The sequence below is a fragment of the Trichosurus vulpecula genome, chromosome 4, assembly GCF_011100635.1.
Source record: "Trichosurus vulpecula isolate mTriVul1 chromosome 4, mTriVul1.pri, whole genome shotgun sequence".
NCBI lineage: Eukaryota > Metazoa > Chordata > Mammalia > Diprotodontia > Phalangeridae > Trichosurus > Trichosurus vulpecula.
In genome coordinates, this window is record NC_050576.1 from 34788877 (window position 1) to 34809599 (window position 20723).

At 54.4% G+C, this 20723-nt stretch overlaps 1 protein-coding gene across 2 annotated transcripts in view; it reads left to right on the top strand.

The window, feature by feature from the left end:
• ERI3 (ERI1 exoribonuclease family member 3) overlaps positions 1–20633 on the top strand; it is a 185697-nt gene extending 165064 nt beyond the window's left edge. For both annotated transcript variants that reach the window (XM_036758045.1, XM_036758047.1), the window contains one exon: positions 19917–20633. In XM_036758045.1, the coding sequence (XP_036613940.1) occupies positions 19917–19999 (83 nt within the window). In that variant the 3' untranslated portion in view covers positions 20000–20633. The remainder of the gene's footprint in view (positions 1–19916) is intronic.
• Positions 20634–20723: the final 90 nt, after the last annotated feature.

The window sequence follows — 20723 nt, forward strand, 5'->3', positions numbered from 1 at the left end:
GCAAGACTGGACCTTTGCTCACAAGGACCAACCCTTCTGTGTCTCTTATTGCTGCCATCTCGGGCTCCAAGACACGAGAAGTCAAAAAATCCTGCTCCCGACGACCTGCTAGCTATGTGACCCTAGGCAAGTCACTCGACCTGGGCCTCAGTTTCTCCGTCTGTAAAATAAAGAGGTTGGACTCAGTGGCCTCCAAGGTCTCTCTCAGATCCAGATCTACTACTCTGTGATTCTTGCCTAGATGCTCCTTCCTCCCCCCAGACTCCTGAGCCTGGCCTTGGGGTTTTCAGAACTCTCCCGGAGATTAAAGGAAAGAGCTGAAGGGGGTCTTCTGAGGAGAGGCTCCGATTTGACCTTCAAGGCCTTGAGGCTGGAGCCAGCTGACCCTGAGGCGGGCTCTAAGCCAGGCCCCTGTCAGCCTCACCTTCTCAAGTTTCTTGACTGGATCTTCATCCGTGGGCTACCCCAAGGCTCATTCTGGCTCCACACTCCTCTCCCTCTGCGCGCTCTCCCTTGGAGATCCCTTCAGCTCTCACGGCTTCAGTCATCCTGAGCAAAAGATTCTCGGGCGTGTACGTGCAGCCCCAATCTCTCTTCTGAGCTCCTGGCTCACAGGATGCATTGGACTGGATGTCCTGGGGTCATCTCAAGCTCTTCTCTTTCCCTTGAAGCTCAGCCCTCTTCCCAGCTTCCCGCTGAAGTCGAGGGCACCATCCTCTCCATTACTCGGGTTCTGGACCCGGGTGTCTCCCTCCACTCCTCCCTCCCTGCCTAGGATCTCCTCTCTGCCCCTTCTCTCCACTCCCAAAATGCTGCCCTCCCCTCCCCTGGCTCACAGCAGCCTGAACAATCGCCGTGACTTCCTAACAAGTCTCCCCTTCTATCCCATCTTCCTGAACTGTAGGTCTGACCCTGTCCCTTCTCTGCTCAGTAAACCCTATTGCTTTAGGAATTCCAAGCAGACTCCTTTGCGGGGCCTGCTCCCACCCTGCCTTTGCTGGCTTATTTCCCTTCTCCCCTCCGTGTCTCCTGCACTGCAGCCAGACTGGCTTTCTTGCCATTTGCCTCTCCCCCCTTTCCCTAAGCTGTCCCCAGTGCCCCAATGGCTACCCTCGTCACCTCTGCCTTTTACAAGGCAGCTCCCACCTTCCTTCCTTCGTCCATAAGCCTCTAGCTGGAAGGGCCTCCCCTCAAAGTCATCTAGCACTTACTCCGCTGCCTGTGGGCACTTCTGTGCCCACCCCCAGAGCAGACGCTGCTTGAGGACGGGGAGTAGCTCATTTGTCTCTGGTGATCTCGGTGCTCACGCCTCTCGGTGAGTTCTTAAGTGGTGCTCCTGGCCCTCCACCCATCTCCCCAGCCCCAGTCCAGGGCTGAGCCTCCTTGAAATGGAGTAGTAAGAGAGCCTTGGGACCCGGGACCCAGGAGCTTCTGGGCAAGAAAATTAATGCCTGTGCCTTTCCTTATTTCCTTAGGAACTAGAACAGAATAAGGACTTAAGTGTGGTTAGTCTTTTTATTGGGGGAGGCAGGGCTGGGGTGGGAGGGGGTGTATATCCATGTGAGAAAAAGGAATGTAGGTGAGGGAAGTTAGATGGGTCTGAGACTGATCAGATGGCCAGACCTCAAAAGTAGGTCGTTTCTCATCATTATTATTCTTATTAATTTTTTCAATTGTTAAGCACCGTTTTCTCCCCACCTTCCCAACTGAAAAAAAAAGAAAATGAAAATCCTTGTAACCAATAAACAGCCAAGCTAAATTCCTTCCCACCCGTCTCATTCTGACCTTGGAGGCCATGGCCACCTCTCTGTCAGGAGGTGAGGAGCATCCTCCCTCGTTGGTCACTGCATTGATCTGAGTCTTTCAGAGATGTTTGTCTTGTGTTGCTGTTATCATATAAATTCTTCTGGTTCTGCTCCCTTGACTCTGCATCAGTCCGTACAAGTCTTCCCAGGTTTCTCTGGAACCACCCCCTTCATCATTTCGTACAGTGTAACAGTATTCCATCACATTCCCCCAATCCATGCAGCCCCTTAGTTGCCAGTTCTTTGCCACCACAAAAAGAGCTGGTGTAAGTATTTTTTGTGGGTCAGACTTTTTCGTCCCAAAAAAGTATGGAAGGTCTCTAGTAGGATTTTGATCAGTGGAAAGCAAGCTCGGTATGGGTCAGTGCTATGACATTGGAAGCTGAGAAAGCTAAGGGGATCTTGGGCCATGTTAAGGGGACAGAGCCCAGGAATAGGGAGGCACAGCTACCTCTGTCCTTGTCAGGTACCCTGGTCCTGGGTGCCGTCGGTTAAGAGTAACATTGAGGAGCTGGAGGACATCCCAGGGAAGGGGAAGCCAGGATTGGGGAGGGCCTGGAGAACATTATCCAGGAGGATCCTTTGAAGGAACTTGGCCTGGGAAAGGGAAGACTCAGGGGAGGGGAGGGGGGCCATAGCCACAGCCTTTACGTGGAGGAGTCAGCCTTCCTCTGCTTGGCCCCAGAAAGCGGAACCAAGAGCAAGGTGGGGGAAGGGGGTATATTTAGGCTTGAGAGCAGGAAAATTCACTAGACTAGAGCTGTCCTAAAGGGCTACCTAGGAAGGTGGTAAGCTCCCCGTCCCTGGAAGTCCTGGAGCAGAGGCTGGATGGCCACTTATAGGGGAATTCCTGTTTGGCTACAGCTGGGAGCAGAGGCCTCCGAGAGCCTGGGTGCAGGTGTGAGCGTACATCCAGGTGTGCCACCTCTCTCAGTGCCTAGGACCAGACCCGTACTATGTCCAAACTTGGTTCATTTTTGGAATGGATTTTGTGTGAGTAGCTGGGACTCTGCCTTGGAGGAGAAAGGGATGGCTCCGAGCCGTCTGTGCCCCCATGGTCATGAGTGTTTGTGAGCATGTGCACAATTGTGCCTCAGGGGATCAGTCAGCCCACAAGAACATATTAAGTACCTACTGTGTGCTGGGATACAAAGAAAGGCAAAGAAACATGGTCTCTGTCCTACAGGACCAGGCAGCTAAGGGGCACCGTGGGTACAGTGCTGGGCCCAGTATCAGCAAGATCTGAGTTCAAATCCAGCCTCAGACACTTTTTAGCTATGTGACCTGGGCACATGGTTTCATTTCATTGCGTTTCCTCATCTGTAAAGTGGAGATAATACTAGCACTTACCCCCAGAGTGGGTAAACTGAGGCACTGTTTGTAAAGCTCTTGGCAAGCCCTCCAATCTGGTGGCTGTTCAGGAGCTCCCCATCAGAACTAGGTTCACATAACGGGAGGAGTGGTGGCTGAGGGAGGCCTGAGAAAGGCCTGCTTCAGGAGGTGGGATTTGAGCTGAGTCTTGGGAGCAGGGGCCGTAGCGGTTGTGTGTTTCAGGGACCCGGTGACTCCTTGTGCACCTAAGGCCTCTGAAGCTTGATCATCTGCAGTCCTGAGTCAAGGAGGGCAGGAGTCTGGGCACGGGCCGAGGGCCGTGCCATGTTCAGAGGACAGGAGCCTGGCATGGTTGGGGCTGGAGCTGGGGCTGGAGCTGAGGCTGGAAGATGCTTGGGTGCATGTGTTCCCTTGTCCCAGCCAGAGTAGCCTGGGAAGGGGGATGGGCTTCTAAGACAGACACACCAGGCCCGAATCCAGCCTGATTAGGCAGTTGCAGGTAGTTACTGGGGGAGAAAGGAAAGGGAGCCTAGGGTTCTCCATAAGCCCATCCCAGCCCGAGCCTCCTCTTCTCTGGGGCAGATCTCTGGCCCCAGGAGAAGACCCACCAAAGGGCTTGTAATAAATATTGACCCAATTCAGCAATCAGTGGGCATTGATTATGCTCCTACTATGTGCCAGGCACTGGGCCAAGCCTTGGGTATATAAAGGAGGAGCAAAAGACCCCTACCCTCAAGGAGCTTCCATTCTCCTGGGCCCCTGCTTGGGCTGGACAAGTAGTGACTCTGAGGTCCCCTAGGCTTGGCAGAGGCTGCCTGGAAGGGGAGAAAGCCCACATTTCAGAGGTCAGGGGCATAGTTGAAAATTGTCTCCCATCACCCCAATCAGACGTCCATGCTCAGACCCCTCGGATCCAACCTGGGCCTGGCCCATCGGGCCCCAGGTCCCCAGGGTGTTGGCTGTGGAGGCCTATTAGTCCTCATTACTAATTAAAGGCACAGGAGCGATGGCAGGCAGCGTGATGGAGTGGGTCTGTCCCGGGCGGCCCCCCTACCTGTTAGCTACAAATACACAAAGCTGATAAATAATAAATAGTTTGATAAGCCTGGCCCGGCATTATTTAAATTAATAGGGATTATCCAGAGCACCCTGAAGTGCAGGCCGCAGATGAAATATTCACCAGGCAGGGAGGCTGGGACCAGCAGGCAGGCAGGATTTGTTAGAGGACCAGAACCAGCCATGGACAGAGTCCTGGCCCGTGATTAACTGGCCACTGTCGCTGGCATTGTCACTGTTGTTAAAGCAACAGATCCCTTTCTGGGGATTGTTTGGGGGCCCACCCTTCTCCTCCAGACCAGTGTCTCTGAGCCCCAAGGTGCTCCAGATGATGCTGGGTCCCACCTGCCTCCACAGTCCACCCACCCATGAATCTTTGTTTCCTTAGCCAGATACATGCCCTGTGACAGGGCGCTTCCCCCACCCCACCCCCAGTCTGGGGCAGATCTGCCTGGCCTGAATGCCCTCTTCTCTCCCTCTCATTGCTCCAGAGTGAGACACTCTTCTTTATTACCTCCACCCTTGGGGGGGCACCCACACTACAGAGTAATGCACTGGCCCCTCTCCTGGCAGGACAGCATGTATCACAGGGGAACTGTCCACCTTCTGCCCTGCTTTTGCCCCCCAAGCCCCTTCCCCCTTCCAGCTGGCATTTATTAAGCCTGGGGCACCAGGGGATACAGAGACACCAATCCCTGCCCTCCAGGGTGGCTGTGGCAAGGACGGTCTATACAATATGAACAGATACCATGGAACTCCAGAGTGCCAGGAACAGGCAGCCCTCCGTTACTGAGCCTCAGAGGAGACCCCAGATGCGGAAGCAGAGGGGGCATTCAGACAGCCTGAGCCAAAGCGGATTGGGAGCAGGAATGAACCAAGACAGAAAGTATAGTGCCAAATTGGGGGTGCAGCAGGTGAGTCACTTTAGCTAGAATGCAGAGACAGAATCCACAGACATTTATTAAGCGTTTGCTGTGTGCCAGCTGCTGAGCTAAGTGTTGGGAATACAAAGAAAGGGACAGATGAGGAAAGAGGAGCTGAACAAGGATTAAGTGACTCGCCCAGGGTTACATAGCCATCAGGCATCTGAAGCAAGATTGGAAGGAGGCTCTTCCCAACTCCAAGGCCACAGGAGCTCAGAGTAGGTCAGCCGGCCAGTCTCACCAGTATGGACCCTGCCCCTCCGAGACTCCGGACTGGGTGCTGAAGGCCATCCAGGGACCCTGATGTATCTTGTGTGTGCCAACCTCCATTAGAATATAAGTTCCTTGAGGGCAGGGATCAGCTTTGTGCCACTCATCGCATCCCCAGAACTTAGCACAGTGACTAGCAGAGGGCAAGCGCCAAAAAATGCTCAGTGACTTGCCTGTTGACAGAAAAGGCTTCCTGGAGGAAGTGGCACCTGAGCTGACCTTTGAAGGAAGCTGAAAGAGGAGGGCAGGCATTCCAGGCATGGGAAAGAGCCTAGGCAAAGACCTGGAGGAGGCTGTAAAGGTGGAGGGGACAAGAGGGACTTCTACCCTCAAGGCAATTCTAAGGCAGAGGAGAAAATGAGAGAAGTCAACACCTGCTGGACTAGGAGGAGAGGGAGGTGGCAGCTGCATCACCAAGGCCAAGGGGGAGGTGGCCGAGAGGGGGAAAAAGAGCCTAGACTCAGTAGGTGGGAAGGCATTGGTCATCTGCATGAGAGTAGCCACAAAGCCTGCCTTTGAGGAGGGTAAAAAGGAGGCTGTGGACAAAGGTCCAGAACTGTTGACAGGTCAGCTCCTAGAGGGGATGGGAGAGGATGGACTGAGGGCATGTGGGGGGAGGCTGCCCTTGGCGAAAAGGACCCCCTCTCGGCAAAGGTCAGAGGCCAGGAATGGGATGCCAGGGGTGTTGTTGTAGAGAAGGGATTATGAGATTGTTACTGTTTTCTCAGCAGGGACTCTGCTGGGAGGGAGCCACGGGGGCTTGAGGGGAGAGGTGAAGGCTTGAAGTAGTTGCTCGGTGGGACGGGATAGGGAGCTTATCAAGGAAGAAGAATCAGTCAGTCAACATTTGTTAAATGCCTGCTATGTGCCAGGCATTGTGCTAAGGTCTGGGGATACAAAAAAAAGGCAAAAGGCAGCCCGTGTCCTCAAGAAGCTCCCAGTGAAAGATGGCCCAGGGGCGAGAGCACAGTTGGCATATTGGCCTGACTCCACCAGCGTTTAGTAGCGACAGAAGAGGAAAGGAAGAAGTAGATGGGAGGGTGACCCAGGCCTGAGGACTGGTAGGGCATGAATAGCAATAAGACAAGGAATTCAAGAGAGGAGGCTCCTGCCTAGCTAATCTGTTCAAATTCTTGGTTCAAGATGATGAACTAAGGAAAATGAAACCACAGCAAGAGTGACGGACTGGAAGAAGAGGAGATGGAGGGGTTAGAGCTTAAAAAGGGAGAGGCAAAGAGGAAGATGGAGGTCTAGGAGATTATGATCAGAGAGGGGGGCACGGTCAGTGGGTGATGGTGAGAGCGAGGCTGTGACCATCCGTTTGGGTAGCAGCGATGCAATAAAGACACTGAGCGCTGAAAAAGTTGATGAACTCCTCCGTTGCTTTGGAAAGCCCACAAGGTTGAGGGCAGAAGTTGGGGAGACCAGGATGATTGAATCCAGTGCTGAACTCATCAAGAAAGGAAGGAAAATGACCTGGAGGCCGCTAGATTATGACAACCAGAATCTAGACAGAGGTGCCTTGGACAGATGGAATAAACCTCCAATGGGAAGAAGTTACAGAAAGGGGGCAATGAGAGCATTGGGTAGTTGTAGTGAGGAAGGAGAAGGAGACTCCTGGGCCAGTGGGGGTAAGGGGGTGGAGTTGTCAGAGTGAGGAGAATGCAGCTTCAATCCAATCCAGTGAGCATTCATTATGCACCTATTTTATGTAAAGAACACTGCTAGGAATGGATAGATGGATGGGGATACAAGAGAACACAATGTATCGGCACCTGCCCTCAAGGAGGTTCCATTCTAGGGATGTAGACATGTACTCTTATAAATAAATGTATATGTAGAGTATTCAAGGAACGCAACATCAGTATTGCTCATATGAGTTTCTATAATCCCAGTGATCACAGTAATACAGGAGACATCAGTACATAAGCATTCAACCAAGAAAAAGTTATCTCAAAAAAAATGGTCTGATTTGTAAAGGAAACACACTGGAAAACTGGCTCTCCAATTACAGTTTAAAACAAAAGAAAAAATCCTTTTTTGTTTCTATTGGATTGCTACAAAACAAGGAAGAAGGTCTTAGAGAATCTCTCCGGTGGGTCCCAGCAAATGTGTAGGGAGCCAAAATCAATCCTGAACAAGCCTGAACAGTGTAGCATTCCCCGCTGGACCAAATCCTTAACTTACATTCAAGAGTTAGGTTCCCCAGAGGGTAGCTGCTATTCTACTGGTTCTAGGCTACCCTGTAGTTCTTCGCTGGTTCTAGGCTACTCTGTGGGTCTGCACTTTCAAAACAATAACTCATGAGCCCCAACCAGTATGCTTCTCATTTAAAATCAGCCAGTAAATACAATTAAATTCTAGCAGAGGCATTTACTGAGCAGCATAGTGAGAACAATCCAGCAAAACATTATCCCCCATAAACCTGGGGTGCACTGTCCCACAAATACACATAGTACCCATGCTATAAATTCAGAATACAGTAGTAGGGAGGCTCACATAGAGAGAAGGGACCAAGGCAGCTGACAGCTCTGGTACTTGAAGGTATTAATGTTCTTTTTCCCCTGTGTAATCATAACACTGTTTCCTTTCCCCTCCCAACCTGCTTCCCACTCCTTTCTCACATTCTCAGGTCTGGTTTTCTAGACTAGTTCTCTTGAGTCCATAGATGACTCTCTTTTCTTCTGCCAGAGGTCCTGCTTCTCAAAGCTGTTTCAAGTGTCTGTATCCATCTCTCCCTAGAGACTGTGCCTCTGCTCCCTTAACTGTACTTCAAACTCTAGAACTAGTTCTCCAATTGTTGCATGGGGTGTATTCTTTTGGGCCTTGTAAGTGATGCTGGATACCATGACCAGTGGGAGAGAGGAACTCCAGACCAGAGTGCGCAGACAGCTGTGGGAGGAGGTGAGCTCCCTGTTCCCAGAAATCTCTGATCAGAGGCTGGGCCCCTTTCCTTGGGCAGATGATGAAGTGCATCCTTGCCCTGGTCTGTATTCACTTGTATGTATGTCAAGCCCCATCCAGCACCAAGAATCTGGGCTCCTATGTGACGTCAGGGAGGTGTGTCTGTGTGCACCCCCTTCGTAGTCCACTGGTGCCCAGTTAGCTTCTTGCAGAGGTCTGGGGACCCCAGAGAGCCGGGAAGCTATAGTGAGCTCAATTGAGGGGACCCCAGGAAGGGTCAGAGACTGGGAACCCAGTGTCTCCAGGCCAGGTGGCTCTGCCCAGCAGGACCCCTCTCTCAGAGACACACATATGCACACACACACACACACACACACACACACACTCTCTCTCTCTCTCTCTCTCTCTCTCTCTCTCTCTCTCGCTCTCGCTCTTGCTCTCTATCTCTCTCTCTCCCTCTCGCTCTCTCCCATGCAGCAACACACCAGACATCCAGGTATGCACACTGATAGAGAAAAGTGGATACAGCTGTGGGTGCATGACAGGCACTCCACACACAAACACACACATAGTGACGACTCAGCCAGCCTTGAGAGATAAGAGAGAAGATCCAGCCCATGTCAGCTTAGGGCAGTTTTCACAGTGTGCTTATGTGTGTGTGAGCACTCACTCCCCACCACCCCCCATCCTGAGGTTCTGTGCGTACAAACTCAGGGCCAACTGTGAACAGATCATCTGAGTATGCAGGTTTAGCTTCAGCTTGTGCCCCTTCCCTGTCTCAGCTTACCCAGCCAAGGAATGGGGCTACCAGGCCCTGGGTTCTGAGCCTGGCTGTTTGACCCAGATCTAGGTAGGCCCTTTGTCCGTCTGTCCTTCCAGCCTCCCCCAGGCTGGTAAGCCCTAGTGGGGGGCAGGCAGGGGCTATAACGTGTAATGGCCTGAGTTGGGGCCGTGGCCATGTTAATAAAGTGTATTTCACTTTTAATTTTGACATCTAATGTAATGATCTTTTTTAAGGCCCGGTCATATTATCTGCCTCACTAGATTATTGAGTCTTCATCATCTCCAGATAAATTTATGGCCAGGACGGGGCTTGGGATTTATCATCAGTCAATAGAGCTCAATACGCTAACAAGGCGTGTAATAAGATATACATATTTAATGATCCGCAGGGAGGGAGGGAGGGAAGGAAGGAGAAAAGGAGGGGGCCAGGAGCAGCCTGCCAGCCCATTGCCCTGCCTCTTGGCAGGCAGGCCCCACCAAGGGCATGCTGGGGTGGTAGGCAGGGAGCTCTGAAGAGTGATCAGATCTCCCCAGCTGGCCCTGGGGGCACCACCAAGGCAGGGGTGGGCATAGGAGAGGGCAGAGATTATGAGCTTGGGTCAGTGCTGACCCTTTGACTGACTGGGCACAGAGGTAGAGGGCCCTAGGCAGAGATTGAACTAGGAGGACAGAGGGTAACCCAGAAGGGCAGAGACAGAGGAAGGGACAGATAGAGTAAAAGAAGCCTCAGTGGTTCAGTAGCCAGGGAAGAGATGCTGGCCTGAGCAGGGAGAGCTAGTCTGATGTGATGCTCATACTGTGTTTAGATACACGTGCTCCTGTGTGTGCCCGGGTCTCTGCCTGTATGCATAGGTCTGACCTTGTACAGCTCCACCCTACTTAGGCCCATGAGCCCCTGAGCTAGGGGAGCCTGTGCCTGCAGGAGCCCCGGCAGGGGGCTCCAATGCCCTCCCAGGCCCCAGCGGGGCTGGGAGCAGAGGCTCCTCTGGACTGCGTGTCGGTCCATTCGGTGCCGGGGCTGGTGCCAGCGTCTGGTCTGCACCGCCCGCCCAGCTGCCCGCCTGCGACTAGCTGATGGTGATATATGACTTTTCATTACGGCCTCCCAGGCCCTGCCCGGGCCACGGGTGGGAATTCTATTTATTCCCTAATTTGTAAAAATTCCCTCTTTATCTGATCCCAATCAGGGCGGGGTAATTGGCTCTCTGGGGCCTTGATGAAGAGCTATGTGTGTCTGCCCAACCCGCCCAGCACTGGCCCCCCGGCCGGCCAGCCCCCAGCCCCTCACCCGCTGCCGCTGCCGCCAGGGCCCACAATTAATAATGATTTGCAAATGGCAGACAAGCAATAACGCAGAAAGATGTGTCGCCCACTCCCGCCTCTTCATTTCCTCCGCTGATATAAATGGCCCCGGAACAAAAACCCAGCACCATCAATTCTGAAATTAGTTATTTGCCGTAATAAATGGGGCCTGGGAGCCGTTGACCGACCCTGTTTTGCCTCCATCCTGTGTTATTTCCTTGATCCTCTGGCAACCTGTCCTGTCCCAGAGCTGAAACCTGGGCCCTGGCCCCAGGCTCTGCTTCCCATCCCTGGGCCCCTTCGCTGGTCAGCTCTGTGGCCAACCTGGGCCACCTCATCCCCCAGCCAATCTCCTATCTAGCTGGAGGAGTTACCGTGGCCCCCAGCTCCTGTCTGACCAGGCGTTCTGGGCTGTGTTGCCTCCCACTGTCTCCCAGCCCCTCTCTTAGCTGGTCTTCTGCTCTTCACCTGTCTTGTCTACAGCCCGAACCCATAGCCTTTTTGCAAGTGCAAGATTGGAATTGAAACAGCAGGAAGAGGGCTTCTGGGGGGAGCCACCCTCCTTTCATACCCTGCCAGCTGTCCAAATCATCCCGCAGTCACCTCCCTGCCTGGGAGCTGGCCTGTCCCTTGGCCTCTCTCTACAACTAGCTCTTTCTGGGTCACTTTAGGCATTTTCTCTGGGCCTGAAATGACAGGGTTGTTCTAAAATGGTATTTTCCAGCCCCTGGTCTACAGTACATTTCTAGCTGCTCTGAAGAATTTGTCTTACAAAGGTGCTTACTCCTTCCACACTATAAACTTCAAAGCAGAGTCTTCCTCTTGGTCCCTGCCCTGGCCCTGTGAGCTGGATGGAGGTCTCCAGGGACAACTTCATGTGATATTTTCCCTTGTGGGGGAGAAGGAATAAGTTCAGAAAATGTAGCATTAGAGACCTTGGGCTTCCAGGATCCTTTGGGGTCTAACTGCCCATCTGGGCCACCTTTTGGGGTATCTTTGCAAGTGCTAAACTTGGCATTTGGCATTGGCACTGGCTTCTGGCAGTGTGGCCCTGGCATTGCAGGGTGTGGATGCTGAGTGGTCTCTAGGGCTCTGGCTTTGGGCTGACTGATGCTGTGTGGCCCTGGCATTGCAGACCACATTGGTTCTATATTGTACTGGCCTATGTGGATGTGGCATTGCTGAGAGCAGGTGCTTCATGTCACTGGCTTCAGGTGCTGCCATTCTTTATGTCAGTGTTCCACAAATGCAGTGAGGCCCTTCCTGTGGATGCGTCCAGTGCTGGGCAGTGAAGGCTTGCGGCAGAGCCAGAGTAACTCAGGGGTGTTGGGGTGCTCTCCTCAGTCACTGGGTTGGGGTCAGGCTTCCCAGGCTCGGCTCCCTAAGACATTCGGTGACCTTCTGTTTCAGGTCATCCCTGATTACCAGTCCCTCCCAGTGGACAGCCTGCCCAGAGACTCTTGGTAACAAGCAGCTCACTCCCCCCAGGTCTGCTTAGAGCAGCTGTCATTGCTTGTCAGACAGGCCGGTTGGTAGATGTTACTACTGAGATAGCATCTGGCGTGGACAGCCACGTCTGGTTCTGGGCAGGGGCTGGGACACTGGGCTGATGCCAGACATTGGAACGGGGGTTTGTCTGTGCAGGGGACCTGGGGCAGTTGCCCATCACTGAGTGGCCGGGCCCTATTCCCGCCCCCCGCCCGGTGCCCGGCCGGCCAGCGACTTAATCGGGCCTGGATAATGGATGTCTAATTGACTCATTTCCATGCTCTGCCTACAGGAGAGCCGCATTAAATGTTTGATTGCCTTAATTTCCAAACACATCATTATCCCCGTCTTACCAGCTCTTAATAAACACTTTATGAGGATTTCTTTAAAAAAAAGATCCGCGGCCGCACACTTCTCTGAAGTGATAAACTCTAATTAAGTCTAATATTTAAAAATATGGTAATGGCGAGTTCTTTGAATAAGTGGACTGCATTTCCATAATTTCATTATTACGTAAAACACGCTAATTATTCGGAGTGCGCTTATTACTAACGGAGCAATCTCCCGCTAATAAAGATGAAATTGGCTTTTCCCTTATTGTGGGGCTGGCCGCCATCCTTCACCATCAGCCCTGTGGCACCGCCGGGCACCCAGGGGGCTGGCCGGGGCGCCCAGAGAAAGTGCTGCTGGGGGAGGGGAGTGGATGGGAACACAGTCAGGGAGAATGAGAGCGGCTGTAGGTCAACAGGAAGGAAGGAAGGAAAGAGTCTGAGGGGTTCAGGGGAGACTGAGGAAACAAGGCAGGTGTCAGGGAGAGGAAGGATAGAGGAGACTGAGGACAGCCAGGGAGGGAAAAAGAGGGAAAGAGATCCCAGAGGGGAGCACCAGCATGCCCAGGGGGTCCATGCAGAGCAGGGTCCTGTCCAGAGTGGTCACCAGCACCAGCTAAGGCCTGTGGGGACAGAGGGCAGAGGGCCATGAACCTGTGCTTCAGTGTCCTGTTCAGTGCACTTACAGCAAGCAAAAAAAACACTGTCCTAAGGACTGAGGATACAAACAGGCCAGGCAAGCAGTACCTGCCCTCCAGGCACTCACATTCTAAGGAGAAGAAACCCCCTAGGAAAGGTTCCAGCTGCACATCAGATGCAAAGGTCCCATGGTCCTTAGGGTGTAGCAGCAAAGCAAATGGTAACACTCTTCTGTAGTGTTACTTCCGCTGATAAAATCCTCTCCGTTTCTGATGGTGAGCCATTTGACAGAGCCCAGACTTTGTTCAGTTCTAGGTCTGCAGGAGCTGTGTCTTTATCTCCCCAGGGGCTGCTTCCCAGGAGGCCAACAGAGGGCGCTGGAAGCCTGGCTGGTCCCCAGGCTCTTAGGCCTGAGGCGAGGGGGCCACCAGGGCAAGTGGGAGGCCAGGGTGCCTGGCTCATGCTGCCTCCTGTCTCTTCCGCAGGGTGCCTCACTTTCCCCTTTGCCTGTCATGGCCTCCCTCCTCATCACCACCTCTCAGAAGGCCTCATGCCCTTCAAGGCTCAGCCCACAGGTCACCTCTGCTGAGGCCTTTCTTGGTGACCAGCTGTTTGTACTCATTCTGTTCTCATTAACTGTGTATGTGCTTACCTGTGTGCATGGCCCTCCCCCACTAGTAAAATGTAAGCTCAGCCCAGCACCTAGTTTGGGGCCAGGCAGAGAGATAGAGGGACAGACAGACAGACAGATAGACAGAGAAATGGAGACATAGACAGATGGGGAGATAGACACATAGACAGGTGGATAGATGGGAAGACAGATGGAGAGAGAAAGAGAGCGAGATGGAGAATTAGGTAGATAGATAGATAGATGGAGAGGTAGCTAGTTGGATGGGTGGATGAAGAGGTAGATAGATAGATAGATAGATAGATAGATAGATAGATAGATAGATAGATGGAGAGGTAGAGAGATGGATGGATGGATGGATAGACAGACAGATCGATCGATCAATTGATAGATGGAGAGATAGCTTAAATGGATGGATGGACGGATGGATGGATGGATGGAGAGGTGGGTGGATAGATAGACACAGAGATAGATGGAGAGACATAGAGATGGAAAGATAGATGGATGGATAGATAGACAGATAGAGACATATGGTGTGTGCTTAGCAAATACTTGTTGGATTGGAAGCTAGCAGATAATCTTCCAGATGAGGCTCCTTCCCCCCTCTCATCCCTCTACTGCACCCCTTCCGATGTCATTGAAGGTTGCCAGTGCCCTGTATAGTAACAGTGTTGGGAGAATAAGGGGGCCAGGGAATGAGTTCTGATTTTGACAAGTTGAATCTGAAGTGTCTAGGAGACATCCAATGAAGATGTCCAAAGGGCAGTTGGTGATATGGAACTGAAGCTCATGGGAGGGCCTGGGGCTATATCTATTGATCTGGGAGTCATCAGTATGCAGATGATAACTTGTGGGAGCTGATGAGGTTACCAAGAAAAAGAACATTGAGGGAGAAGGGAAGAAGGTCCAGCACAGAGCCTTGAAGGCCACCTACGGGTAGGAGGCATGATAGGGAGGTTGATCTAGCAAAGGAGATGGAGAAGAAGCCATCAAAAGGGTAGGAGGAGAACCAGGAGAGGACAGGGTCATGGAAACCTAGGGAGGAGAGAGTATCCAAGGGGGAGCATGGTCAGCAGGATCTAATATCACAGACAGCAGGAAGGATGCAGACTGAGAAAAAACCCTTTGATCTGCCATTTGTGGGGAGATCTTCCATCACCTTGAGCAGGGCAGCTTCGGCCAAGTGCGCGGGGTCGGAAGTGAGTGGCCTGTGAAGATGTGAGAGCAGGCAGTGTAAACTGCTTTTTTCTAAGAGTTTGACTGTGAACAGAAAAGGAAGGCTCCCAAGCCATCGACTTCAACCCTCTCACTTTACAGATTAGGAAACTGACCCCTGAGAAGGTTAAGTGGTGGTGGGGAGCATCAGACAGACCCTGAGCCCAGGTCCCCTGTAGCTAGAGACAGCGTGGGAGGGGATGAGAAAATCAAGGGGATGTTTAAGGCTGGGGAGGCAGCAGGGGAGGAACCAGAAGCTGGGAGAGAGTTAGGACTGGAGAGATGGAGGGGGCAACCTGCTGGAGCAGACGAGGCATGAGATCAAGGGCACATGGAAAGGGGCTGGCAGTGGCAGGGACATCTTCTTCCTCTGAGAGTGAAGCAGAGGGAGCCCAGGCTGTGCTACTGAGAGGCTCTTGGGTTTGCAGGCAGGGAGAAGAGAGCTCCCAGTGCGTGGCACCAGTTTCCCTGGCAAGGTTTAAGATGAGGGTCTCTCCTGAGAGGAAGGATGGGAGGGGTGTCTGCAGGAGATGTTTGGAAGTTTGCTGGGGGGTGGTCAGTGGAGCAGAGTGGCATCCTCACCTTTGCCTTTAAGAACCCCCACAATGGAGACTCAGCAAGCAATATCCTGGGCAGAGAGGATGGGGATTTGTCGTGGACCCACTTGGTACAAGTGGGCGACTGTTCCCAGTTTCAGATGCACATGAGTCAGATCAGAGGAGGATGATGATGGCAGCAGTGCTGGGTTAGAGTCGAGCATATGAGCTGATAGGCCTGGGGGGATGCCGAGGCCCAGGGCGAGAAGGAAGCTGAGTCACCCAGCATTGGTCATGCACTTAGAATGTGCCACCCGCTATCCTGAGCTCTGGGGAGCTGGGGGTACAAACACAAGCAGAAAGTCAGACCCAAAGCGGAGGGCAAAGCAAGCTCTGTACAGGATAAATAGCGAGGACACTGGAACGCAGAGGGCCGTTCGGAAGGCTTCCTGTCGAAGGCAGGACTTTAGTTGGGACTTAAACGGAGCCAGGGAGATCAGTGGTTGGAACAGAGGCCCTGTTCCAGGCAGGGGCACAACTAGAGAGAATGCTTAGAGCCAAGAGGTGGAAGCTGGAATCACTGGATGGAAGATTGCAGACTGGAAAGGGGGGATGGGGCTAAGCTGTGAAATGCTTTGAATGCCAGAGAGAGCATTTTATATTTGCTCCTTGAGGCAATAGGGAGCCAGTGGAGTTGACTGAGGGACAGCAGGGTGACACGACTGGACCTAAAATCACTTTGCATGGTGTGGAGTGGGGAGAGACCGGAGGCAGGCAGGTCCACCAGAGGCTGCTGCGCGAGTCTGGGTTTAAGGTGATGAGGGCCTGCACCCGGTGGGGCAGTGTCAGAGGAAAGAAGAGGGCAGATGTTGCAAAGGTCAAACTGACAGGCCTTGGCAACAGCTTGGATGGGGGCGGGGGGTGGCGTGATGTGGGAGAGTAGTGAGGAGTCCAGGATGACTTCGAGGTTCCAAGCCCGAGGGATGGAAGGACAGTGTTGTTCTCCACGGTGAGAGGGAAGGCAGGCATGGGGGAAAGGATAACCAGGTCTGTTTTTGGACCTGTTGAGTTGAAGATGTCTACTGGATTTCCAGTGTGAGAAGTCTGAAAGGCAGTTGGAGATGAGAGGCTGGAGGTCAGCAGAGAGGCCGGGGCAGGATCCTCAGCATTAAATCCATGGGAGCTGATGGGATCACCAGGTGAAATGTGGGCACAACTCCCTTCCCGGATGGCTTCTGGCAGAGGCAGGATGCCCCCCTGCATGCTGGAAGTGTGGTGGAGGGCCCCACTATTCCTACAGGGATGAGATGAGATGCCTGTGAGGGCCCTTCCAGCACAAAGCCTGGGCCACTGTGCTGTGCAGGGGGAGAGCCCTTGGGAACATGAGCTCAGAGCTCTAGGGAGAGGTCAGACAGGGCAGGAAGTGGAGCTGGATTGGCATTTGTCTCCACTGTGGGTAAAGCCAAGGGTGGGAGTGAGAGCTGGGAAGAGGCTGTAGCTAGACCCTGAGAAATCCCCAAAGGAGGGGGCTGGTGAGAGAAGGAGGCAGAGAATGGGGACAAGGGTATCTCTGGAGTGAGGGAAGACAGAGGAGCCAGGAGGGAGAGGGTGATGGGCAAGGCTGGGAGCTGCAGAGGCCAATGAAGAGACGAAGAGAGGGGCCATAGCAGGCAGCCTTGGAGCTCGCTTCCAGTCAGTAGTGGGGTTGGACACCAGGTTGTTAAGGGCTGGTAAGTGAGAAGAAGGGGCTAAGAAAGCAGAAGCTGCCAGTGTATGAGGCCTTTTCTAAGAGTTTGCTTTGAAGAGAGGACAGCCTCTGGGTGAGCTGAGGTCAGGTGGAGGCTGGGGCAGGAGGGGAATGGAGAGGGCTCTGTCCTGGACAGCAGGTGGGGCCTGATGGCCAAGGACAGGCCGAGAGAAGCGTCATTCCCTTTTCTGCCGGCAGAAAGGTGGCAGCGCCCACCTGAGCAGGGTGTGGGAGCAGTTTTTCTTAACTTGAGCAGCCTTCCAAGGGGGCCCCTGCCCCCTGAGCTGTGATCCAGCCCCGGAACCAGAGCCTTGGTGCTCAGAGCTAGAGCTGGGGGCCTGAGGGAGTCCAGGTTGATCGAGAAAGGTAGACAGGGTGGGGCAGGGAGGGCCAGAGAGGAAGGGGTGGTGGGACAGGGACCTGAAGAAAAGCACAGTCCAACATTTATTAATCACCTGCTGTCTTTAAGACCTTGTATTTGATGGTGGAAGGTAGAGGGGGGGGAAGGGTACAGAGAGAGATGGGAGATGAAGGGACAGAGAAGGGGGAGGTAGAAAGTAAGGTATTCATGCCATTAAGCATTTATTAGGCACCTACTGTGTGCCAGAGGCTGGGCTGGGGCAGAGCTCACTGGGGAGGTGGGGTCCCTGGGACCCTGAGAGGAGAGCCCGGCCCGGCCCCCTCTGTCCTGGGGCTGACCCCAGCCGCCTGCTCAGCCCCTAAATCAATCCCTAGGATTATTACAATATCAATATACAATATTCCTACACTCACACCATCGATTTTGCAGTGTGGGCCTAGCCGGCCAGCAGGGCTGGAGGAACGTGGGGCCCCCTCATTAAAAATCTATAGCTTGGCTGCCGGCCCCTGCCTCCAAACTGGGCAGTTTGTATTCATTAGCTCAGATACTGAAACCCTGTTTGTCTCAGCCGAGGGGCCCCCTCCGTGGCACCTATCGGCCAAAGGAACCACCACCCTGGGCTTCAACCTGACCTTGGCACTTCACTCAGGGGTACCTCCAGCTTGGCGGGACTCACCACCAGGTGGAGGAGGTGGCTTGTGAAGACCAATGGAAGCTGCCGGGAGGCTGGGGCTGGGGGTTGGAGACCCTCAGCTCAGGCTAGAGAGGCAGAGGTGTGGGCCCAGCCCAGTTAGGGGTCAGCTCCGGGGCAATGCATCTCCTCCCATGATGTGCCCTCCTTTACTTTATTCTGGGCCTTCTGCATCTTCCCCTCCCCAGCCCACTGGTAGTGGGTCCTCCAAGGCAGGGTCCCCAGCCAGGTTTATGGCTAGTCCCCCAGCTAGCGGCAGCCAATCCCTCCGTAAAATCAATGGACGCCTGTAATTGCGTGTGAGACACTTGTTCCCCTGTTGTGGGCCTTTATGCGAGTCATTATAAACAGCGTGTCTGTGGGCCAGGGTCAGAGGATAGAAGTCAGAGGAACAGCCTAGGCGGACCGTGGACGTGCACATGGGTGCCAAGCCCGCGTTCGACCGAGGGTGGCAGTCCTGTGTCTCTCTGGGCCCACGGGGTGGTGACACACTCCCCTCCAAGGTGAAACAGACACTCTGCTCCAGCGAGAGTCGCCTTGGAGGGGTCGGAGGAACCCCCAAAGCGGCCGCAGGCTGACAGTGACGCATGGGCACAATTAGCCGCGACTCGGCCCGTCCTTACCAACCTTAGCGGCCCTTTAAGCTGTGATTAAGCGGCCCCCTTCCCCAGGGGAGATGGGTGCACCCGCGGTTTCCCACACGCGCGGGCAGCCAAAGTCACCCTGGGCAGCGAGGCTGTGATGAATGGGACGCACCGGGCAGGGGAAAATGAAGACGTCAGGGTGGGCAGGACAGAGCGTCCGGGCCCTGGCCCCCTCCCTCCCGGCCAGTCTGGGTCTCGATGTTCCGTCCCCGCCCCGCCCCCATCCCCGGCCCTGTCTCTGGTTCCCCACCCCCGCGGTCCCCTGCGCAAGAAGGATCGCTCGGCGGCCGAGCTCCGTCAAGGGAGAAATTACACCGCGGCTCTGGCTTTTTCTTACGGCGACGGGGCCCATACATCACCGCCCGCGGGGAGACGACGCGCAGGCCAATTTCCAGCATGAAATATGGGGCCCGGCGTCCTCCTCCCCGTGGGCTCCCTGATCCTCCCTTCCCCCGCCCTGGTCTGCACAGTCGGGGAGCGCGTGAGCAGCTGGGCTTCAGAGGCATGAGGCGCCCGCTCCCGAGAAGGCCTAGGGTGGAGCCATCAGGGCCATTCTGGGGCCGGGGTAACTGGGCACAGAGCTGGGCACGCCAGGCCCAGATCCGTCAAGTCACTTTGGGCTGGAGGTCAGAAAGGGATTGTTCACCACGAGTGCTTCACGTTACTGTCGGGGCTTCTCGACTGGTGGTGAGTGCCCCCTCCCCTAATTGGGGGTTATCAAACAGAAAAGCAAGGACCAGGATTCCTTTCCTGTGTGGGTTGGGCTAGATGCCTTGAGGCACCCCTCCTCTCCACCTTCCAACCCTCAAATATGGTGACCTTGCCTCAATGGAGGGCAAGGGATAGAACCCCTGGTGGCCTGAGTCCAGGGGACAGGACTCCTGGTGGAGAAAACCTGAAGGGAGGCCAGGAGGGGGTGCCCTTCAAATCCCTTCCTAGGGGATTTGCCCCCTCCCACTGACAGGTGGGCAAGGGTGGGGCTGATCCAAATTCCACAGCCAGGGGAGCAGAGGCAGCATAAATTCTCTCAGGCCACAATCTTCTTCCGAGTGCCTGGGGAGGAGCTGGTGGCCGAGTTGTTTCTGGCACCCACTAGACTCCCAAGGGTTCATCCCCAGCTACAAGCTTGAGTCTTCAAGAAATAGCCTGACTTAATGGAGGTTCTCTTTGGAGTTCAGGCCCTGGCGAACCCCACCACCCCATCCCCAGCAGTGGTGATAGCCTTTGGGCCCAGCAGCTTCTCACTCTCCCCTCTTTCCACAGATGACTGCAAGAACATTGCCAACATCATGAAAACGCTGGCACACCGAGGCTTCATCTTCAAGCAGACGTCCAAGCCCTTTTGATCGGCCGACCAAGGGGGAGTCAGCTCTGGCCACAGACCCCCCCAGCCAGCCCCCTGCCTGCCCCTCGCCCCCAGCCCCCTGCCCAGGGCATCTGGAGGCAAGGAGAGCAAACCCCCTTCCCATCACCCCTAGTCTGGTCTCACTACCCACCCACCTGCCTGCCCACCCATCGGCCTCCATTCTGAGGGGGCCCCGGGGCCGGACAGCTGGAGGGGAGGGGGCTCCTGAGCCCATGGAGCAGGGCCAGTCACCCCAGGGAAGGCAGGGCATGGGGCAGCTGGGCAGGCAGGCCAGTCAGCCTTGGGCTCCCTCCTGGGGGTGGGTGTGTCTCTCCTCCACCCTGGGCCAGCTCAGTCCCAGTATTAGGCCCTTCCCTGGAGCTCCCAGGGAGGTTGGGTCAGACCTCACACTCCCCCCCTCCTCTGGCACAGGGCGCTCCATTGAAGGGGTGGGGGCCCAAGCTCCCAGTGACCTCCACCCTCCCCATAGTGCATGGCGTGTGGTTGTCCCTTCCCTGGACTCCAGGACAGAGTAGCCCCTCTCCCTCCCCCTGCCCCCCCATCACTGTGTCTGTCAACCCCACCCGCTGTGAATGTGCCACAGAGAATAAAAGTCTGGGGGAATGAGGCAAGGACCCTGTGAAGCCGTGTCAGGGGCTGGGGAAGGGGCGGGCTAAGGCCCTGGGACACAGGGTCGTGTTGGTGGGTCCATCCATGGTGGTTCA